This window comes from Triplophysa rosa, linkage group LG23 (assembly GCF_024868665.1).
Source record: "Triplophysa rosa linkage group LG23, Trosa_1v2, whole genome shotgun sequence".
Lineage (NCBI taxonomy): Eukaryota > Metazoa > Chordata > Actinopteri > Cypriniformes > Nemacheilidae > Triplophysa > Triplophysa rosa.
This window is the reverse complement of record NC_079912.1, coordinates 19102585-19120550: the sequence shown is the minus strand read 5'-3', so window position 1 is coordinate 19120550 and position 17966 is coordinate 19102585. Positions and strand designations below refer to the sequence as shown.

General features: G+C 40.5%; 2 protein-coding genes across 6 annotated transcripts in view; one reads left to right on the top strand and one right to left on the bottom strand.

The window, feature by feature from the left end:
• The window catches only part of agap3 (ArfGAP with GTPase domain, ankyrin repeat and PH domain 3), a 154174-nt gene extending 143570 nt beyond the window's left edge, over positions 1-10604 (top strand). For all 5 annotated transcript variants that reach the window (XM_057322807.1, XM_057322809.1, XM_057322808.1 and 2 more), the window contains 2 exons: positions 7776-8031; positions 8119-10604. In XM_057322807.1, coding sequence (XP_057178790.1) covers positions 7776-8031; positions 8119-8325 — 463 coding nt within the window. In that variant the 3' untranslated portion in view covers positions 8326-10604. The remainder of the gene's footprint in view (positions 1-7775; positions 8032-8118) is intronic.
• Positions 10605-14370: 3766 nt separating this feature from the next.
• Positions 14371-17299, bottom strand: gbx1 (gastrulation brain homeobox 1). Its single transcript, XM_057322907.1, has 2 exons — positions 16631-17299; positions 14371-15867 (listed from the first exon to the last, which is right to left on the bottom strand). The coding sequence occupies exons 1-2, from the start codon at positions 17064-17066 to the stop codon at positions 15356-15358; spliced, it is 948 nt and encodes a 315-aa protein (XP_057178890.1). The 5' UTR covers positions 17067-17299; the 3' UTR covers positions 14371-15355.
• Positions 17300-17966: the final 667 nt, after the last annotated feature.

The following is a 17966-nucleotide window of genomic DNA, read 5'->3' as shown; positions in this document are numbered from 1 at the left end:
TGACATCAGCGAGATGAATAATAGAGCTCATTTTACCCCGGTGAAGTCAGGCGAGATTGATTTAACTCTCATCACGGATGTGAAAACTAACAGCCGAGCGAGGGTGACCGTCTCAATGTTTTCTGACCTCAGTGACAGCCCCGATGGCTAATTTAAACCCCACAAGTCATGTGCTTTCTCATGAGCGTTGATGTAAATGCATATACATCTTACACTGTATCATAGTCAAATGCAAAGAGCAAATTCCCTCCATCACATTTATTAATATTTATTATTTATAACAAATATTTAAAGGGATAGTTCTCCCAAAAACAACAATTCTGTCATCATTTATTACTCACCTGCATGTCATTCCATACCTGTCTGACTTTCTTTCTTCTGCAGAACACAAAAGAAGATATATTGAAGAACGTCGGTAACCAAACACCATTGACCACCATCGACTTTCATTGTATGAACACAAAACCGCTGAGACATTTCTCAAACTATCTTCTTTTGATGATGGCATCGTTTTTATTTTGTCTGAACTGTTCCTTTAATAGTAATTGTTCTATTTTAATAGCAGTTATATTCTCTTTTTCTTATTGACATTAAACAGACAGTGTTCATTTCATTTCCTCCTGCAGCTCTGTCATTGACAGGCATGGAAAACTTCCAGTAACGCGCTTCACCTGCTGTAGGAATAATGCGTTTCCTGCAGTTCTAATTATAAATATTGTTTTAATTATTGAGTAGCGTCAATCGATCAAGGAGCTCTCTGGGTAATCTATTAAACAGATTGATAGATTTATGATAGATTTACACAGTTTTGTCATGAATTCTTGGGTGGCCATAAATCTTGCCGAGCGAGAGAGAGAGAGAGAGAGGTTGGCTCATCTGAGGGTGTTTCGAGCTTAAATTAGAAGTTGGCAGTTGTGCGTGTTGTCGTGTTGCCTCTAATTGTCTGGCACCCGTGTGCCACAAGGCTGAGATCATTTTTTCAGCTGTTGGTGAGACGGGACGATTGGCGCGCAAACACATACGCAGGTGAAAGTTTCCCAGCACTGACACAGATGGGCATTGTTATGGATATATTTTGTTATCCTGGACAAGATCTTGATCATTTCACAGCTGCGTGAGGTCGAAAGCAGTTCTTCTTTGTCTTGTGTAGTGGAAATGTGTCCCTTTTCACTCTTATTGTTGTTTCTATATAAATGGACATTATGATTTACAAAAACTTCTTCATTGTGGTCCATGGGTGATTTTTTTGTATTTTATTGCGTAGTTTAGTGTTTGCTTCCACATGCGTTTCATTGGGAAGTATAGAATTAGTGTTTTTTTAATATTGAATATTGAATTAATTACGGTTAGTTATTTAAATCTATTGACAGCTCTGTTGTTTTAAAGTTGTCATTTGTTTTAATAGCTTATTTAAAATCTTGCCAAATCACTGTGTACATACATCTGTATTTATTTATATATCTGTGACGTTCCTTCATCTTTAATATCTTATGGCCTCTCTCTCTCTCTCTCTCTCTCTCTCTCTCTCTCTCTCTCTCTCTTTGCTCTTTTGAGGTTGAGCAGAAAGAGGTTGTTCTCTCGATTTCTCATGCCGTGCCTTTCGGCCAGAGCAGGTAATAGCTCTGATGATCCTCCAGTTTGTTTCAGAAATAATTTGCCGTTTCGTCTTCACCCACAGGGCAGTCGCTGTAATACAAATGAATCACTTCACTAACCTCTCACCCTCTCTGTTCTCCTGTTCTCTCGCTCACACGGACAACCTTCCCATCTAAAGAAGAATCACACATGAGATCTCTTTAATATCTCCATTTCTTCTTCTGGACATCAATGAAATTATATGGAGAACAAATGGGAACTTTTGGTTAAGTCTCATGTGTGGCTCAGATATTTCTCCTGAGAAAGAGTCAGAAATCTGACAAATGTGTCTGTCTGAGTTTGAGAAGAGATGACAACAATGTGTCAAACTGAGCTCAGATCTGTCAAATCAAAAGTCAATATTATTGAAGATCTCAATATCAACTCAATCTGGATTTGAGTAAATTTGATAAAAAAATGTTAAGTTTACGTCTAAAATCTACATTCATTTTACTCCTCCATACTCTTGATTGATTTGAACTATAGTCTTATTATTTTGTGAGAAACATATTTTGGGAAGACTAAGTTGATACTTAAATGAAACACAACTGAGAACTCTTATCAAATCTCTTAAGCTATAAAAATGTTGTGTTGTATAAGTGCTATTAAAAAAAAACAATATATACTGTATATATTTGAAGTGCTTGGTTCCAAAATGAAATAACTCAAAAATGTTCAAAAATCATGTTTTTTATTGTGCATTCCAATGAATATCAATCAAACTGCAGTTGGTTTGTTTTGATTTAAGTCATAATATCTCAAAAAATACAGCTAACTAACACAATAAAACACATTAAAAACATGATAACATAAAAAACATTATTTTTGAAAAAATTGAAAAACGAAGTTATCTCATTTTGGAACCAAACTCTTCTATATGTATTTACAATCTTTATTTTTTAGTTTTTTAATGCAAGAAATGATCAAATAAGCAGATGCTTTGGCTGATTCAAATGAGGATTTAACTTGACATCATTTGTATTTTCTTTTTATAAAAATGAGAGGTTCATCATTTACAGTCATATAAAGATAAAGACACCTTCATACATTAACAGAACTTGTGTTTTGCATGTTAAGTGCTCAGTAAAGGCTGATTGTCATTCATAAAAGTGGACTGCACACATCGAGACCATCCAAAGTGAAAATATGCATGCCACAGCATTCGAATGACTCATGGAACCCCCCTTCATCTCTCTTCCTCTCTCTCTCTTTCTCTCTCCCTTACAAACACTCCATCCCTGCTGAGCCGGCTGTAAGACTCTGCCGCCCCTCTGTTTGATGTGTCTTTTGAGACTTTAAGGGGGTTGTTTTGTGTTTGCATGTGCCCTTCAGAAGTTCCCCTTCCTCTGAGCCCCTCTTACCTCCATGAACCCATTCACTTCCTTCTCCTGCCCTCTGATTGGTCACTGTTTTCAGCAGGCATTCCACGCCTCCGTCATTTGTGTCTGATGGTCCACTTTCACTTGCATGTCCAATTGCTTCCCGGAGAGTCGCCTCCCCTCGAGTGTGTGCTGCGTAGGGACCCAGAACGTCCCTCCCCATCCAAGGCCCTTGTTGGCTCATAAACGGCTGTGTGGTGTTTAGTCTGACTTGAGTAATTACCCTGTTGTTTCTTCCTCTGTATTGGAGTGCAGTCATGTGGTACTAAACTCAGGGTCAGGCTGGAAGAATCATCCAGCTGTTTGTCATGATCACTCGGGTCAGGTGAGATCAGAACTGGGTCAGAATGCCAAGAACTTTTGCTTGAAAGCTGGACCTTTCTTTTTTCCTGTTGCTGATCTCAAATATCTTTATTAATACTAGTACGTACAAATATTGTGTAATAGTTAAATAATGTGTTGTCAAAGATAACGAGCACTTTTTAATGCCTTTATTGGTTAGATATTTGCAAAACCCAGTGATAAACATGAAGGGTGAATAAGAATAACGATGATATAAAGGCAAAAAATAAAAAACACAAAATATGGAGATGTGAGGTTTTAGAAAGACAGCAGTGATAATACGGGGGGGGTGGATTTCTTACTTTCTTTGTATTGTCATTTTGTTTTCCAGAACAAATATCTAAACATTCTTAAATCCGCATGCATTTACGTCAAGCAAAATTAGTTTTTTGTGAAAAATTAATTACAAAAAAAATCTGCCAATGTGCTAAGAAATATAAACTTTAAAACTAAAGCAAGTTTATTTTTCTTACCTTTGACAAATAAATTTCTTGTTTCAAGTATAAACTTAGAAACATTCATTTTGATGCATTTTTCAGAAAGCGTAAGATATAAACTCATTCTGCTTCTATAAATATATGTACTGGTACACAAACAAAACTAATAAATAGTCATTATAAAATAAGGAAGAAATTCATTTCTGCAGTGTATTCATCATTTCCAGTGCATTTAACAAATGTGACCATGGTTTTGTATGTTAGTTTGGACGTGACTGTCGATCCGTATTTTGTTTGCATTGTGAAATGTGAGGTCTTCATTTTATTGGCTAGTACTATTTGTGGCCCCGCCCATGTTGCCTTGATGACATCAGCAGACCAGAAAAGTTTCGAGGCATAGAAGCATTTTCATTTCTTTGCGTATAGGTATTAATTATGTGCATTTATTGCATTTTGATGACATGTTATTAAACCTTATTTTCTTTAGAATAACATGCACTCATGCATGTTTCGGCATTTATTATAAAAGCAAATGAGTTCAAATAGATTTTGTGTTGATTGTAATGATTTATTATTAATTGACTGTATTAACACATTCTCTTTTAACAGCATTTTATAGGCAAAATAACAAGTGACTGTCCCACATTTGTCTCCTTTTCATTCAAGTGTTCTCACACTCAATGTCCCCCAAGCAACCCTGTTATTCACTGCAAATATGTGTGTACCAGTGTGTGTGTATATGTGTGTGTGTGTGTGTGTGTGTGTGTGTGTGCGTGTGTGTGTGTGTGTGTGTGTGCGTGTGTGTGTGTGTGTGTGTGTGCGTGTGTGTGTGTGTGTTGATAGGGGCAGCCATGGGCCTTATTTCCTGAATGTGGTTTCTTCCCCCCACGGAGAGAATCTTCTCTCCATCTCATCACTCTTTCCTGGCCTCCGTGTCCCTCCCTCGCTTTTGACACGCTAAAGCCGCACATTTTATTTTCCTTCCTCCTGCCGAGAGGAAGTGTCTTTTCATGGCTTCTCGGCTTTCTCTCATAAACCCTCCACACAGAGCCCCGTGTTTGGATTGGGTCTCCATTTCAAACAAAAGTCCGAGGCGGGATTACCAGCCCCTCTCTTCCCCTCTTTCACGCTTCTCCTTTCAAGTGGAGACGACCGGGGCTGTTTGAGAAACTTGTTGATGCTTCTGAAATCTTCCTCGCTTCTTTTCAAGACAGGTGACCGTCAACTGAGCCAGAGAGGGTTTAGAAAGGCTCTGGACAAATGATTTTCTTTCTGTCAAACTCAATTATTTTATACAGTATATATATATATATATAAAAGAAGTTATTTTATGATTATATTTGAAATGAAAACAACATATAAAGGGATAGTTTAAAAAAAAATCGGTCATCATTTATTCACCCTCACGTCATTCGAAACCAGAAGTCCTTGTACCTCTTCAGGCTTGTGCAAACTCACCACTTCATTTCCAAAATCCTTTTAAACGTCTCTTTACTGTCCCGTCTAGAAGCTTTGAGAGCTCGGTGATGGCGGGGTGGGTTTCCTGTAGAGAATTCAGATGAAGAGGGAACAACAGGGTGGATCGCTTCAGAAGAAAAACAAGCTTTGAAAGATTGACGGCTGAAGGAGGAGGGACGGGGGTTAATTACACACACACACACACACACACTGAAGAAGGATTCACTGTGCCTTGTGTCCATTCAATCGCTCTCTGCCTCGTTCACAAAGAGCTGTCAGGATCTTCAGAGTAACACCATTACACATGTGGCTTTCTTCATTAGCTCGTGCTATTGTTGCCAAAGTGACTTAAGCATCTCGTACACATGGAATTGTCTTTGGGGGGACGCACCAGATAACGGATTATCAGTGTGCTGATGCCACAACATTTGTTCTGCTTCATAAAGCCCGTTTCCTTCCAGAGCGCCGTCCTAAAAGCCGAAAAGTAACAGCCGACTTGAGTCATTTAATTATGCGTTAAGCGTTCCGTTTTAGCATTTTGGGTGCTTATTATTTTCATTTTCAAAAGCACTTTGGCATTATGGGCTGCAGGACATTGATTACACGGCTGTTTGAGTGATTTGCTGGGCATTCATGATGTTATTTTTGTAAATGAGTGACATGCAAGGGTGTTTTGGGTGGTTGCCAGGGTGTTGTTATGCAGTTGCTAGGTGGTTGCTATGTGGCTGCTTCAGCATCCTGGGTGGTTGCTAGGCTGTTATCCTTAGACATATCTCAGGTCCCTCCCTTCTTTAATTCAAGTTCAGTTCCTTTTCTTTTTTTATACTAGAGGAGGTCTTAATTTTGGTGGAAAAGTGCAACTCTCATTCGTGTCATTCGTGCACTTACAGCCTTAAATGTGCTGGGGTTTTTTACCTAAGTTTTGAGCAGTGCTCAATTCAACGCTTGCATTAGAAATCAAGGATTGTGTGCTTGCATCTATAAAATGTATTATACTAATCATACTAATGTTATTAATCTGTGTATTCTTTATCTTTCTGTGTCTATGCCCTTTATTTTTTGTTGCTCGTGTTTTTGCGTGTGACTTAACTTTGTACCCCATCAGAGGAGCATCCCTGGTCCAGAGGGTAATGAAGGGGCGTGGCTTCGTTCAGACTGCCAGTCACTGCTGCTGTCATTAATGATGCATATGAAACGAATGATAATGCTGCGGTCCATTCAGTACAGAATTGATCATTTACAAGTAGTATGGGATGAAACGATGTAGCCATACGGCTTTAATATTAATTAAAGATTTAGACAAAAGCATTATTATTCATTTTTATTTTTTCGTGGATTCTCTTGGATATCGTGGATGATACTGTGACAGCCCTAATTTAAACATTTATTTATTAATAAACATTCATATTGTTTCTCTTTAATAACACTTTATGGAGTTTTTTATTACTTACTATGGGCGGCTTTGGCTTGTTCAATGAGTATTTGAGACAAACAGGGAATCATTTCTTGACCGGTTAATAGATGTAAAGGGACAGTTATTCCAAACCTGTATGACTTTCTTGCCTTTGCAGAACACAAAAGAAGATATTTTGAAGAATGTTGTGAATCAGACAACATTGACCCCCATTGACTTATTGTATGAACACAAAACCACTTCGACGTTTCTCAAAATATCTTCTTTTGTCGGAAACAATGTGCAAAAGTGCAATATAATATGAAAACAATGACAAGTGATTAGTTTTCTGTCATTAAACTACAGTCGACCTGTAAATAAGTCCGTTCAGATCTGTAGCCGTTGTTATCTGTGTCAGTTCTGTCTGTCATCTTGTTGGTTGTGTGTTACGATAGCTTTGGTTCAGCTGTGCTGTTTCGGTGGCAGCGGCTTTGTGGACTCCCATCCCGCGGGGACGCCCGTCTCTCAGGGCTCTCTTTACCTCTATCACCTCTCTCTCTCTCTCTCTCTCTCTACTGTCTGTCACTCACCCCAGCAAGGCAAACAACAGTTCTTTTCTGTTCCCCTTATCGCCCACCGCGCGAGGTCAGCGGGTCAGACCCGCACTGAGCATGCTCAGATACGCTTCTATCGATTTTTATTTTGCGCTCGCCCTGAATGCCAGCAGAAGGGAAGCGAGGGGGCGGGCGGGTGATAGCGAGGAGCAGATAGAACTCGGGCGGGCGGCGAAGAGTTGGACTCCATTCTCTAAACCGAGTGTACCTCTTTCAGTCCTTTTCTTTGGGCCGTTCGATCTGGCGGGCTGCCTGCGGCCCCCAAGAGGTTTGAGGGGCCGGTGTTGAGAGGCCTCCTTTGTGGAGATCCACCGGGCAGGACTGACAACACTGACAGCCGTGATAAAAAACACGGCTTCCCCCCCCACGCACACACTCCCGTATTGTCCACCGTAGACGCTCACAATGTGTAACCTTTCGATAGCCGGCCAGACTTTAACCCCGAAAACGCAGAAAATGTGCGTGTGATTGTGTCATTAACCTTGTTCCCCTATGACCCGTGTCTCCTGTTTCTCAGGGAGGAGAAGGAACGCTGGATCCGAGCTAAATACGAGCAGAAATTGTTCCTGGTGGGGCTCCCGCAGTCGGACGTGCCGTTGGGACAGCAGCTGCTCAGGGCGGTGGTGGAGGATGACCTGAGGATGGTGGTTCTCCTGCTCGCCCACGGCACCAAGGAAGAGGTCAACGAGACGTACGGTGACGGAGATGGACGCACAGCCTTGCATCTGTCCTGCGCCATGGCGAACGTGGTGATCACGCAGCTTCTCATCTGGGTACGGACTTGATCTCTAAAAATGGTCTCTCTTTTTCATATCAAGCTCAAACTTCAATACTTTAATAGGTTTCTCTCTTTGTCTCAGTACGGTGTGAACGTCAACAGCTGCGACGCACGCGGTCAGACGCCTCTGTCCTACGCCCTGCAGGCGGAAAGCCAAGAATGCGCCGACATCCTCATCCAGCACGGCTGCCCGGGCGACGCTGCCGTTCTGTCCACGGCCACCCGACACAACCCCAACGTCAACAACAACGCTCAGTCCGCGCTCAACCGTAGCGTTAGCATCATGTGATCCCCTCTGAAAGTTGTCTGCGCCCACCCTGATGCTCCGCCCGTAGTGCCCTGTACCCGAGCCTTCACGCGTCTCAGTGAATTTGATGTTCGCTCTCTTTAAATGGCATCAACGTTCCCATCAGTATGTTGCAGATCCAATATTAGCATTATTAGAAATACATGTAAACATATGTGTCATGTAAACCCGTTTCCCCACTACAAGGGACAGTTCACCTAAAATCATTTCTTCACCCTCACGTCTTTCAAAATCTGTCTCTACTGTAGAACACAAAAGAAGATATTCTGAGAGATGTTTAAGTGGTTTTGTCATGAAGTCATACAGGTTTGACATGACAGGAGGGTGAAGAAATGATGAAGTAGACTATCCCTTTAAAACGCAACAAGCAGTATTGACATTGACGCTCAATGAGTTGTAAGTTGTTTTTAAAGTAAACGTACTTTTTAAAGACCTTGGGTGTGTTTAACAAAAAGGAAATGTTTGGACAGAACGGAACATTTAATCAAAACTGTTCAAATTTTAAGGTGCATCAGTTTAGGAAAATACTGATGACGGTTATGGATTCTTGGAGTTCGGCCATTTTAGTTAGCATTTTAACACATCAACCACCTAAATCTTTATAAACGATGATTTTCCATTCATGAGAAAAGCTGAACAACAAATGAGTTTTCAGTTCGGGTTCAAACATTTAACAATCGTGTCCGAGGATGAAGCTCAAGGTTTCTAGCCGTTTAGAAACACATGACACTGTGGGGCGGCTTCCTGGACAAGGATTAGATTTAAAGTTAAATTAGCAGTTTTTAAACAAACAAAAAAACATTACTGATGTGCATTTTGAGACAAAACAACGACACTGATGAATTTGAAGAGATGTCAGTGCGCAAGCTGTTCTCAGTGTAGACGGCTCTAACATGTATTTTAGTCTTAGCCCTGTACGGGAAACCGCCCCTAAGACTGCTGGGGAAAACATCCCCATCTGTATGACAAAAGACAAATCGCCACACTTATTTCTATTCTACATTTACTGACCTTACCGATACTGTGCTACTGTAGATGCCTTGTGCGAGTCCTTTCTGGGCCCGTCCGGTCTCTTTACCGTACGACACTGATCTCCTGCCGTTCGGTGCATTGGACAGAACCCACGTTCTTGCTGTGAACTTTTGTGAGCGTGTGTTTTTGTCATTAGTGTGATAACCTCCTCCGATTGCGAGCGTGTCTGTTTTGTCTCCATCAGAATCCAGATGATAACTCTCGTGTGATCTAATGGGATGGATGATGTGGATCGTGTACAGATGTGTGTTTAAAATAGCTTTCGTCGACCTTTTGCAGCTAGCTGTGTGTAGTGTGGCCAGTTCATGGATAAAGTGACCATTATACCCATGTGAAACCCTGACAGCCTTAACCCTTGTTTGCTTGTGTGTAAGCGTTTAGGATCGGTGAGAATAAGCCGAGTGTTCTCCTCTCCTTACTTGAAACATAAATTAGACCTTGATGAATATTTTACGCTTGTTAAAGTTAAGCGGGAGCAGAACAGTATGTTATGTTTACATACGTTTCACTTTAAAGCAGGTACGATTTCCTACTCGAGTTGGATTTGTACGTGCAGCCCCTTTCTAACAAGCTTTGGGAAAAATGAAATTGAAATGTGAGAATGTGATATTTTGTTTGTAACATCTACAGAATGGTTTTTAAAGTCTGCAATGCGATATTTCATTGTATTTTAAAATGTTGGACGGTACGTGGACTTGATGTCACACGACATGCACGTAGCCTACATTTTTCCACTTGGGGGTCCGCCAAACTAAATGGCTTTCCATAAAACATTATGGAGTTTGATCTTGAGTGAAGATGGGTTTTTTTTTTTTTTGATGATGACACGAGGTTGCTTGTTGTGCTGGGAGGTTAAAATGATCAAGGCGTTAGAATGATAACGTGCGTAAGTAGCCAGAAAAAGCACCATTTTAACCTTTTTTTAACTAAGTTGTTTTGGTACCTGATTTTGGGTCTCAATGTGTGCACATTGTCTGGCCATTAAGGTATTTTGTGTATTATATGTACATTTGACATATTTATAAAAGCAAGATGTAAATAATTCTTTTGTTGTTGCTTTTATTGAGCAGTTTGATAACGACTTTCTTTTGTTCTTTTAATTTGCCATTGTTTTCTAATGCTCCTCTGAAAGTGATGGAGCGGTTTAATGGGAGTTATCTGTTGTGTGATTGGATGCTTGGCTGCCTATTGACATTATAAACACTCCAATAAAATGATTTATACCATGAGTGCAGAGAAAGTTTGTCATTCATTTATCATTGTTGGATTATGAAAATGTGTGTTTTCTTTTTTTCAAGCAGACACATAATTATGTGACGTGTATCTTTTATCTCACTTGTTGTTTTGTGACACGTATTCAAGATGTCCACAGTGCTATAAACAGTAAGGTTTGGGGAGACACACATTTATTTACGGACATTTTTATGCATCTAAACTTAATCCTTATTTAAATAGAAATACTTAATGGACGGAAACGTGCGTCTCGGATTCGAGAAAAAATATCTCCACTAGTTTAAGAAGAAATCTTTATAATGAAACAAACTGAGTTCAGATGTGCCATGTCCGTTTTATCAAGAACTGTTTCAAAAATAGATGATTTTTTGGGGGGCTGTAAAAATGTATTCCAGTTATCAACATCTCTGGACCATTTTCCTAAAAAGGACGGCGCATTTCAAACACCATAAACAGCTAATTTTGCTAAGAGTACACATCTAAATACGGCCTCCAAACTAAAACAAAGGCAATCATTTCGATTTTACGGGGTCTTTAAATGTCATATGGTGTTTTCTTTTCCTCCATCTCGTCCGCATCGCTTGTTCTTCCTTCGGTTTCCTCGTTCGGATGCGCGCGCACACGCACTCGGCTCAGTGTGTTAATTTGCCTGAGAATGCATTAGCTGTAATGAGAAGTGAAGGCCGAGGGAATCCTCTAGGGCCCCATTAATCACGGCCCCTCAGACAGCCAACCTTGATTACAAGTGGCAAGAAATTCATTAGAGCCGCGCCTCTGACAACTTTTATCTCCGCCACTAGCTCTGACTCATTAGGCAGCCAAATTAAGGCTATGATGGCACTGATGAAATTCATCGCTTGTTTATCCTGTGTGATTTGATGCATCTGCCCATACATCAGCGGCGTGGGCGTCCACGAGACACTCCCCGAGACTCAGCGCGTCTCTTCTTCCATCCCTTCTCTTTGAGGAAGGTTTCCGGAAAAGCGCTCGCCAAGGAGCCGGAATAGCCGGTACCTTGTGTTCGGTTAATGAAACAATGCACGGATATCAATTAAGCAATTAATCTGATTGTCATAACAAGTCTTCTGCTCTTGACAAGCTGTGCCGGTCGCCCCATTAGTACATCCTCTGAACAGCACCTTGTGGAATATCTCTGTAGGCTATTTGGTTTGCGGATCATTTTTTGTCGTAACGGTGCTATCATAATTAAAGCTAGTGTAATTGGCATAATGAGAATGCTAATTAGCGGAGTCTCTAAATGAGCGGATATGTAAATGCGCGAGCTGCTAGGCATTTAGCACGAGCGGTTACTGGAGGCTGAAACAATTAAGTTACACACTCGTGTCAGAGCAACATGCTGACAACACGAGTCAAGAAAGTTCAGACATTCCCCATTAGTTTATGAGATTGTTCTGCGCGCGCGTAAATTATGGGCTTGTTTTTCATCCCACGCGTTTCGCTGAGGAGAAATCGAATTGGACAGGAACTGCATCGATGAAATCTGCAACAGGTTGTGATGGGGCTGTCCAAAAGGTAAGGGGATGGTTTAGGGTGTGCCTTCGCGTCTCAATGCCGGTTTCGTCTTCTCTATTAGCACGTATGAGAGGAAACACGTTGCTGGTGTGTCATAAATCATTGTAGGATACACTTGGCGTCCTGTTGCTGTCTCTGCCCGCGAAGGCAGCTTTAAGAGACATTAAGTTCACATTACTGAACAGGACATTTTATGAGGTCGAATGAAGAGACGGCATCTGTCGTCTCTAAATCGTCATTAGTAGGTTAAGGGCAACTTAATTATGGCCAAATGTGCTGTTGTAAGATCAGCAACTGTCAGCGCTGCATTTCTACGCTACCGGCGAACGCGTGACGTCACGCGTATGAATGAAAGAATGAAAATATAACATTGTAATTTTAACACTAACATGCTATGAAATACACGAAACACTCAAATAAATCAAATGCATTTATGAAATACATTTTACCCTAGTGTAGCCTACTGGTTACGTGTGACGTCACAAGCAAGCAATGGAAATCTTGTGCTTTAGTAACTTTCTCGATAGAAAATATATTGTAATTATCCTATATTTATGTGTAAAAATAATCATGTGTATTATTCCAATTTTATTGTATTTTTACACATAAATGCGTGCAATTAAATGCATTATACTGCGTTTTCATGCAAGTTTCAAGTCAAGTTTACCTTCATTCAGACATCGACCTTAGACTTGTTTTGTGTTCGTTGTTTGTTCAAGGAAGAAAACAGATTTCTAACACTGTATGCAGGTCTACCCGAGGGTGCGGGAAGGCAATGAATGAGACTCTGGCTGAATGGGACTCAACCATTGAAAAGAGGAGAGAGAGAGAGACCCATCTTGGTCTTTAGCTCTCCTATAATGATTGATGTAAAAGTTCATTACAGTGTGTTGGATATGACCAGTGTAATAGGGCTCCATCAGTCTAATCTGAGACAGCATGGCCTCCCAATGAGAGACAAATGACTCCCGTGCTCATTAACAAAAACCTCTCTCTCTCTCTCTCTCTTTCTCTCTCGCTTTCTTTCGGATTCCCACTGGTCATCAGAGAGTCAAAAACTCTTATCTGATTGCTTCGGGTCAATGTCAAAACGCTGTTTTTCAGACACATTTACATGTGTGGTTGTTAACATATGCTTTCACACTCCATCCTTCACTACTTTGGGGGAAATTTAGGAATTTCACAAAGTTTTAAATATGGTGAAATGTGGTGCATTGACATGGTTTAAATACATTTTGGAGACCGTTTTAAAAAGAGCTTGTGCGCCGAGAATATTATAGAATAAGCAGCATGTTATGTATCTTTGCTCGTGTGAACGGACAAATTGTGTGTCCACTAAATCAGATGCATTTTGTTTCAGGCCTATATCGCGTGGGTAATGGTTCATGTCATAGTCATCTAAATGAAATATCAGCATAGTTTCATATTGCATGAAAACTTCAGTTTCGCTCTGGCAGGTATTACTCTGCACATATAGACAGTTTAGTTCTTCTAGTAGATTTCATTTGAAACCCCAAAGAACGTCATGTATGAAACTTAATACTTTAGTATTTTTATTGTTATATTCTAAACATATAGAATATCCCATAAGAAATGGTCGAAACCAGTGAAGCTGATTTAAAGAAAAAAATTGCTAAAGGCTCGAAACTTCACATTGCCAGTTTCTTCAAAATAAATAAATAAAACTAAATTGATGTTCATTTTTAACGCAAGGATAAACATGTTTACCCCACGGTGTTTTGACACAGTAATGACAGATGTGCTCTATTACCTGCTCAAAATGCATCAAATAAAGTCAATCTGCAGGATATCTAGAAGCGAGGATACCTTTAAAGGGTTCACAACTGTGTAAATGTGTTGAAAGCAGTAGGAAGGTAAAGAAAAGTAAATTAATAGAGATGTAAGTTGAGGACACATGCATCGTCCAAACTACCTGGAAAAGAAATACTGCGAGAAAATGTTTTCTGAAAATACGCAGAATAGTTTGATGCTAAAAAATACAAACCGTGGAAAGTAAACATATAGATAATCGTTTTTTTATTGTGACGCAATCATAAAAACGAAATAATATTCGAATCATTTTTTTTACTATCGTATAATATCTTTTATTTAACTATTGTTTGCTTTGCCTTGTTGTTTCCATTTTTTATTTCATGCTTAATGTGTTAATTTGAAACGAAGGAAACAAACAAATAAAAAGGATAAATAATCAACCAAACTGTTGACTCGCGGTGCAACTTTAATGTACGACATTTGTTTCAACAAAATTTGCGTGTGAATATTTCACAAAAAGCTTTAGACTGTTTTGTATAAAAATATCTTTCAACAAATACATCAAAAATTTATTAATTTTACAAAGCTGACAAGAACTATACAGCTTATTCACACATGCAATAAATATTACTTTTTCCGTGTAACTGTATTACTGCTTCAAGTTGCTTCAAGTAAGCTCGCATTGACAATATAGCACCATTTCTGTGATGTATTTATTTTCACGCTGATGGGAATATATCACTCTGCCAGTGTGTTCTGTAGCTTATTTATTATTTCCATCACCTTTTTCACAGAGAATTGGGGAAATGAAGCCTCTGAGGGCCAAAAATGCTTTTAAGAGCACATGCAAAACGGTTGAAACAAAGAGGAAATATAAGACAACAAATGGCAACACATGCAAAAATCTCACTAGACAGCAACTCATAAATACTTATTTTTTTTAAATGTCTCTTTACAGTCTCGTTTCATAGTGCACATGTGTGTCGCGTGGACACATTTCATATTTACAAATGTACAAAGCAATAAATTAAAGACAATAAAAATTTTAGGCGAGACGTGAAAATAAACCTGGGAGAATAATAAAGGTGTAGCCTATAATAAACTCGGTAACACTTTATAACTTTCAGTGTCATTCACAACCGCAATAACGCTTAACAGATCACTTGTTAATGTGCTTTAAAATGTCATAAAATATATATTCATATATATATATTCAGAATTGAGTGCGCATAAACCGAGTATCTGTTACGCATTGTATAACCCTGGTGTTTCCCATTGGCTCTGTAATGACCGAAAGCGCATAAAGTGTTACCTAGAAGTCCTTCTATATTGGGAATTGTCTCCTTGTAGGTGTGCGTCGTGCATTTGTCCCGTTTCACCTGTGGGAATGTGGATCGTGTAAATGTTCGTTTATGGGAAAATGTCATTTTAATGGAGAAGTTCATGGCCTGGTGCCCTGTTCGATCTGTTGGTGTTGACTCCGAACCGCAAACCTGTTGACGTGCACGGGAATGGGCACCACGATTTTGGGGTTCCTAACGGGCTCCCCGGATCTGTTGTTGACGTTGCCGGCTTTGATCCGTTTCCATTTGGCCCTGCGGTTCTGGAACCAGATTTTGACCTGGACCTCGCTCAGTTTGAGTGCGTGCGCGATCTGAGAGCGCTCGGTGAGAGACAGATATTTCTTACAGTGAAACTCCTTCTCTAGTTCCAGTAGCTGTTCGCTGGTGAAAGCAGTCCGTCTCCTCCGGCTCTTACCCGCCGAAGCGCCCGGGGGCAACGGGTCCGAGCCGGGTTTGAGTTTGCCTTTCTGGACTGCTGATCCGCAGGTGTTCCCGTCGGAGTAACTTTCGTTCTCGCTGTCGGCCGAGCTGTCCTCTCTGTCGCTGCACGCAGCCTCCGTGGACTTCAGGTCCAGTTTCTCATCATCTGAACTGTACAATTTGGTTTCGCCTGGAGACAACGAAAACAAAGATGTGCGTTACACATATGTGAATTTAACAAAATGGGTTCTTCAGCTTCTGACAATATAGATTTAAAGAACCTTGCCGTAAAACATGATATATATATACATTTTTCAACGTCTGACGTTTTTTTTCATTTAGAAAGATGTGGTTATAAATACAACATTTATCATAACCTTTATAATTGCTTTTTTGTTTGTATGGTTGTTTGTTAAACTTCAAAGTGACTGTAATTTTTCAATTACAGTTTTTCAAAATATCACAAACAAATAAAAAATACTTCTGTACAAACGATCGTTTTGAGGAATTCTTTAATCTGAAATAAAAATAAAAATCAATATTTAGGAGTTTTCAAACTCAAGTTATGTGTTATTTTTATTTCTGACTATTTTAACAACCTTACAAAGCCCCAAAAGGAGCATTAAGTACTCATTTTGAAGCCCAAATGTATTAATGTTACACTCTGTCTATAGAATATAAATGTCTAAATATAAATATAATATATTTTATATAAATATAAAATCTTGGTGAAATTAAATTTTAAGACAAAATCACATTAAGAACTTTCTGCAAACAAACGTTACAGGTCAGTAATTCTTAAAACGAAACCAATACATAAATCAAAGGTAACCATTTTTCTTAAAAATGAAACGTTACAGAATACACAAGTTTTCCATTGTATAAATATTCTAAATTTGAAACCAGCAAGCCACCTGTCAGCCACATCTACATCTACAATCCTCAGTGCTCACCTGCAACCGCCTGAAAAGTTTCCGAGAAGTTCAGGAGGTCTGCGCCTTTGAGTTCCTCATGTGGGCTGTCCTGTCTGTTGATCCCCGTCCCGTCCGCGCTTAACCGGGGCCCAGGCATCTCCTGCGGGGGATAGAAACTATCTGGAGGGTCCGAGAAACTTGGCAGCGTGGTGGTGAGCGCCACCATGGAGGGCATCCCCTGCCCCAACCCCGCGCAAAAAGTGTTGGTCAAACGCCCCGCGAAGGATGCCAACGGTGCCAGCGGAGGGATACCCGATGGTAACGACGAATGAGACAGGGCTTGCGGAATCATAAGCGGCCGGTATGGCATAAACATTGGGTAGCCCGTGTAGAGCAGGTGCCCCGGCCGCGTATGTGGAGTGCCAATCAAAGAATCAATGGAAAACGCCGTCCCCGGACCGCTCGGTCTCTGCATGGTGAGCTGAGCGGTGTCTGGTCGTATAAATTCCGTGCAGTGGCCTTCTGAGACAAATCACGCAAATGTTGGTCCACGGTTATCCCGGTGGCGACGTACGGGTCCTTTGCGTCTCCGCGCCTCGCAGTCACACTGACTGAGACCTGACGCGTTTTTTGTCTGGAGCTCTGAGTGTCTCAGCCTCTATTTGTCACATACTGAGACATAAACACACACTCACCCCTCTCTCCCTCGCTTTCCCAGCCCTCTCTCTCTCTCTCTCTCTCTCTCTTTCTCACTCACACACATCACAGTGCGCAAACGGTTATCATCAATACAAGAGGATAGAAGGGGGAGTTACCCCGGAGACTCATCCATCTTCCTCAAATTACGCTTCATTTCCTTATTCAGTCCCTGACTTTTTAGGCCGCTTTGAGAGGGGGGTAGTTTCCCAGTGGATACCCCAATAGACGGGTCAAGTCCCCCCCTCCTCCAGTGCCCCATCCACATTGACTGAGACGCGAATGCGAGGGGACTGCGCTGACCACACCAACCCAATCAGCTATTATTAATTTTGATTGATGATAAGTAATTACTTTGTATTCAAGGGAAGATATATAACAACGGTTCTTTTGTTGACTCTTTAAGGGGGCGATGGCATCGGAGTCGTGAGGGCGGAGAGGCAGATGTTTTGCCCCTCTTGTGAGAGAGTCTTTTTTATTCTGTTGGGATAAAGAGTGAATCTGGCCTGCTCGGAGTGCGCAACAATTATCCCCAAGAGAGAGATATCACTGATGAAATTACGCTTCCGTGCAGATCTCCATATGAGCAGTTGCAAATACTAACTAAATACATTTTTTGTATACATATTTTTCATAAACAAAATGCACGTTTATTTCTAAATGTAGCTATGGTTAAATC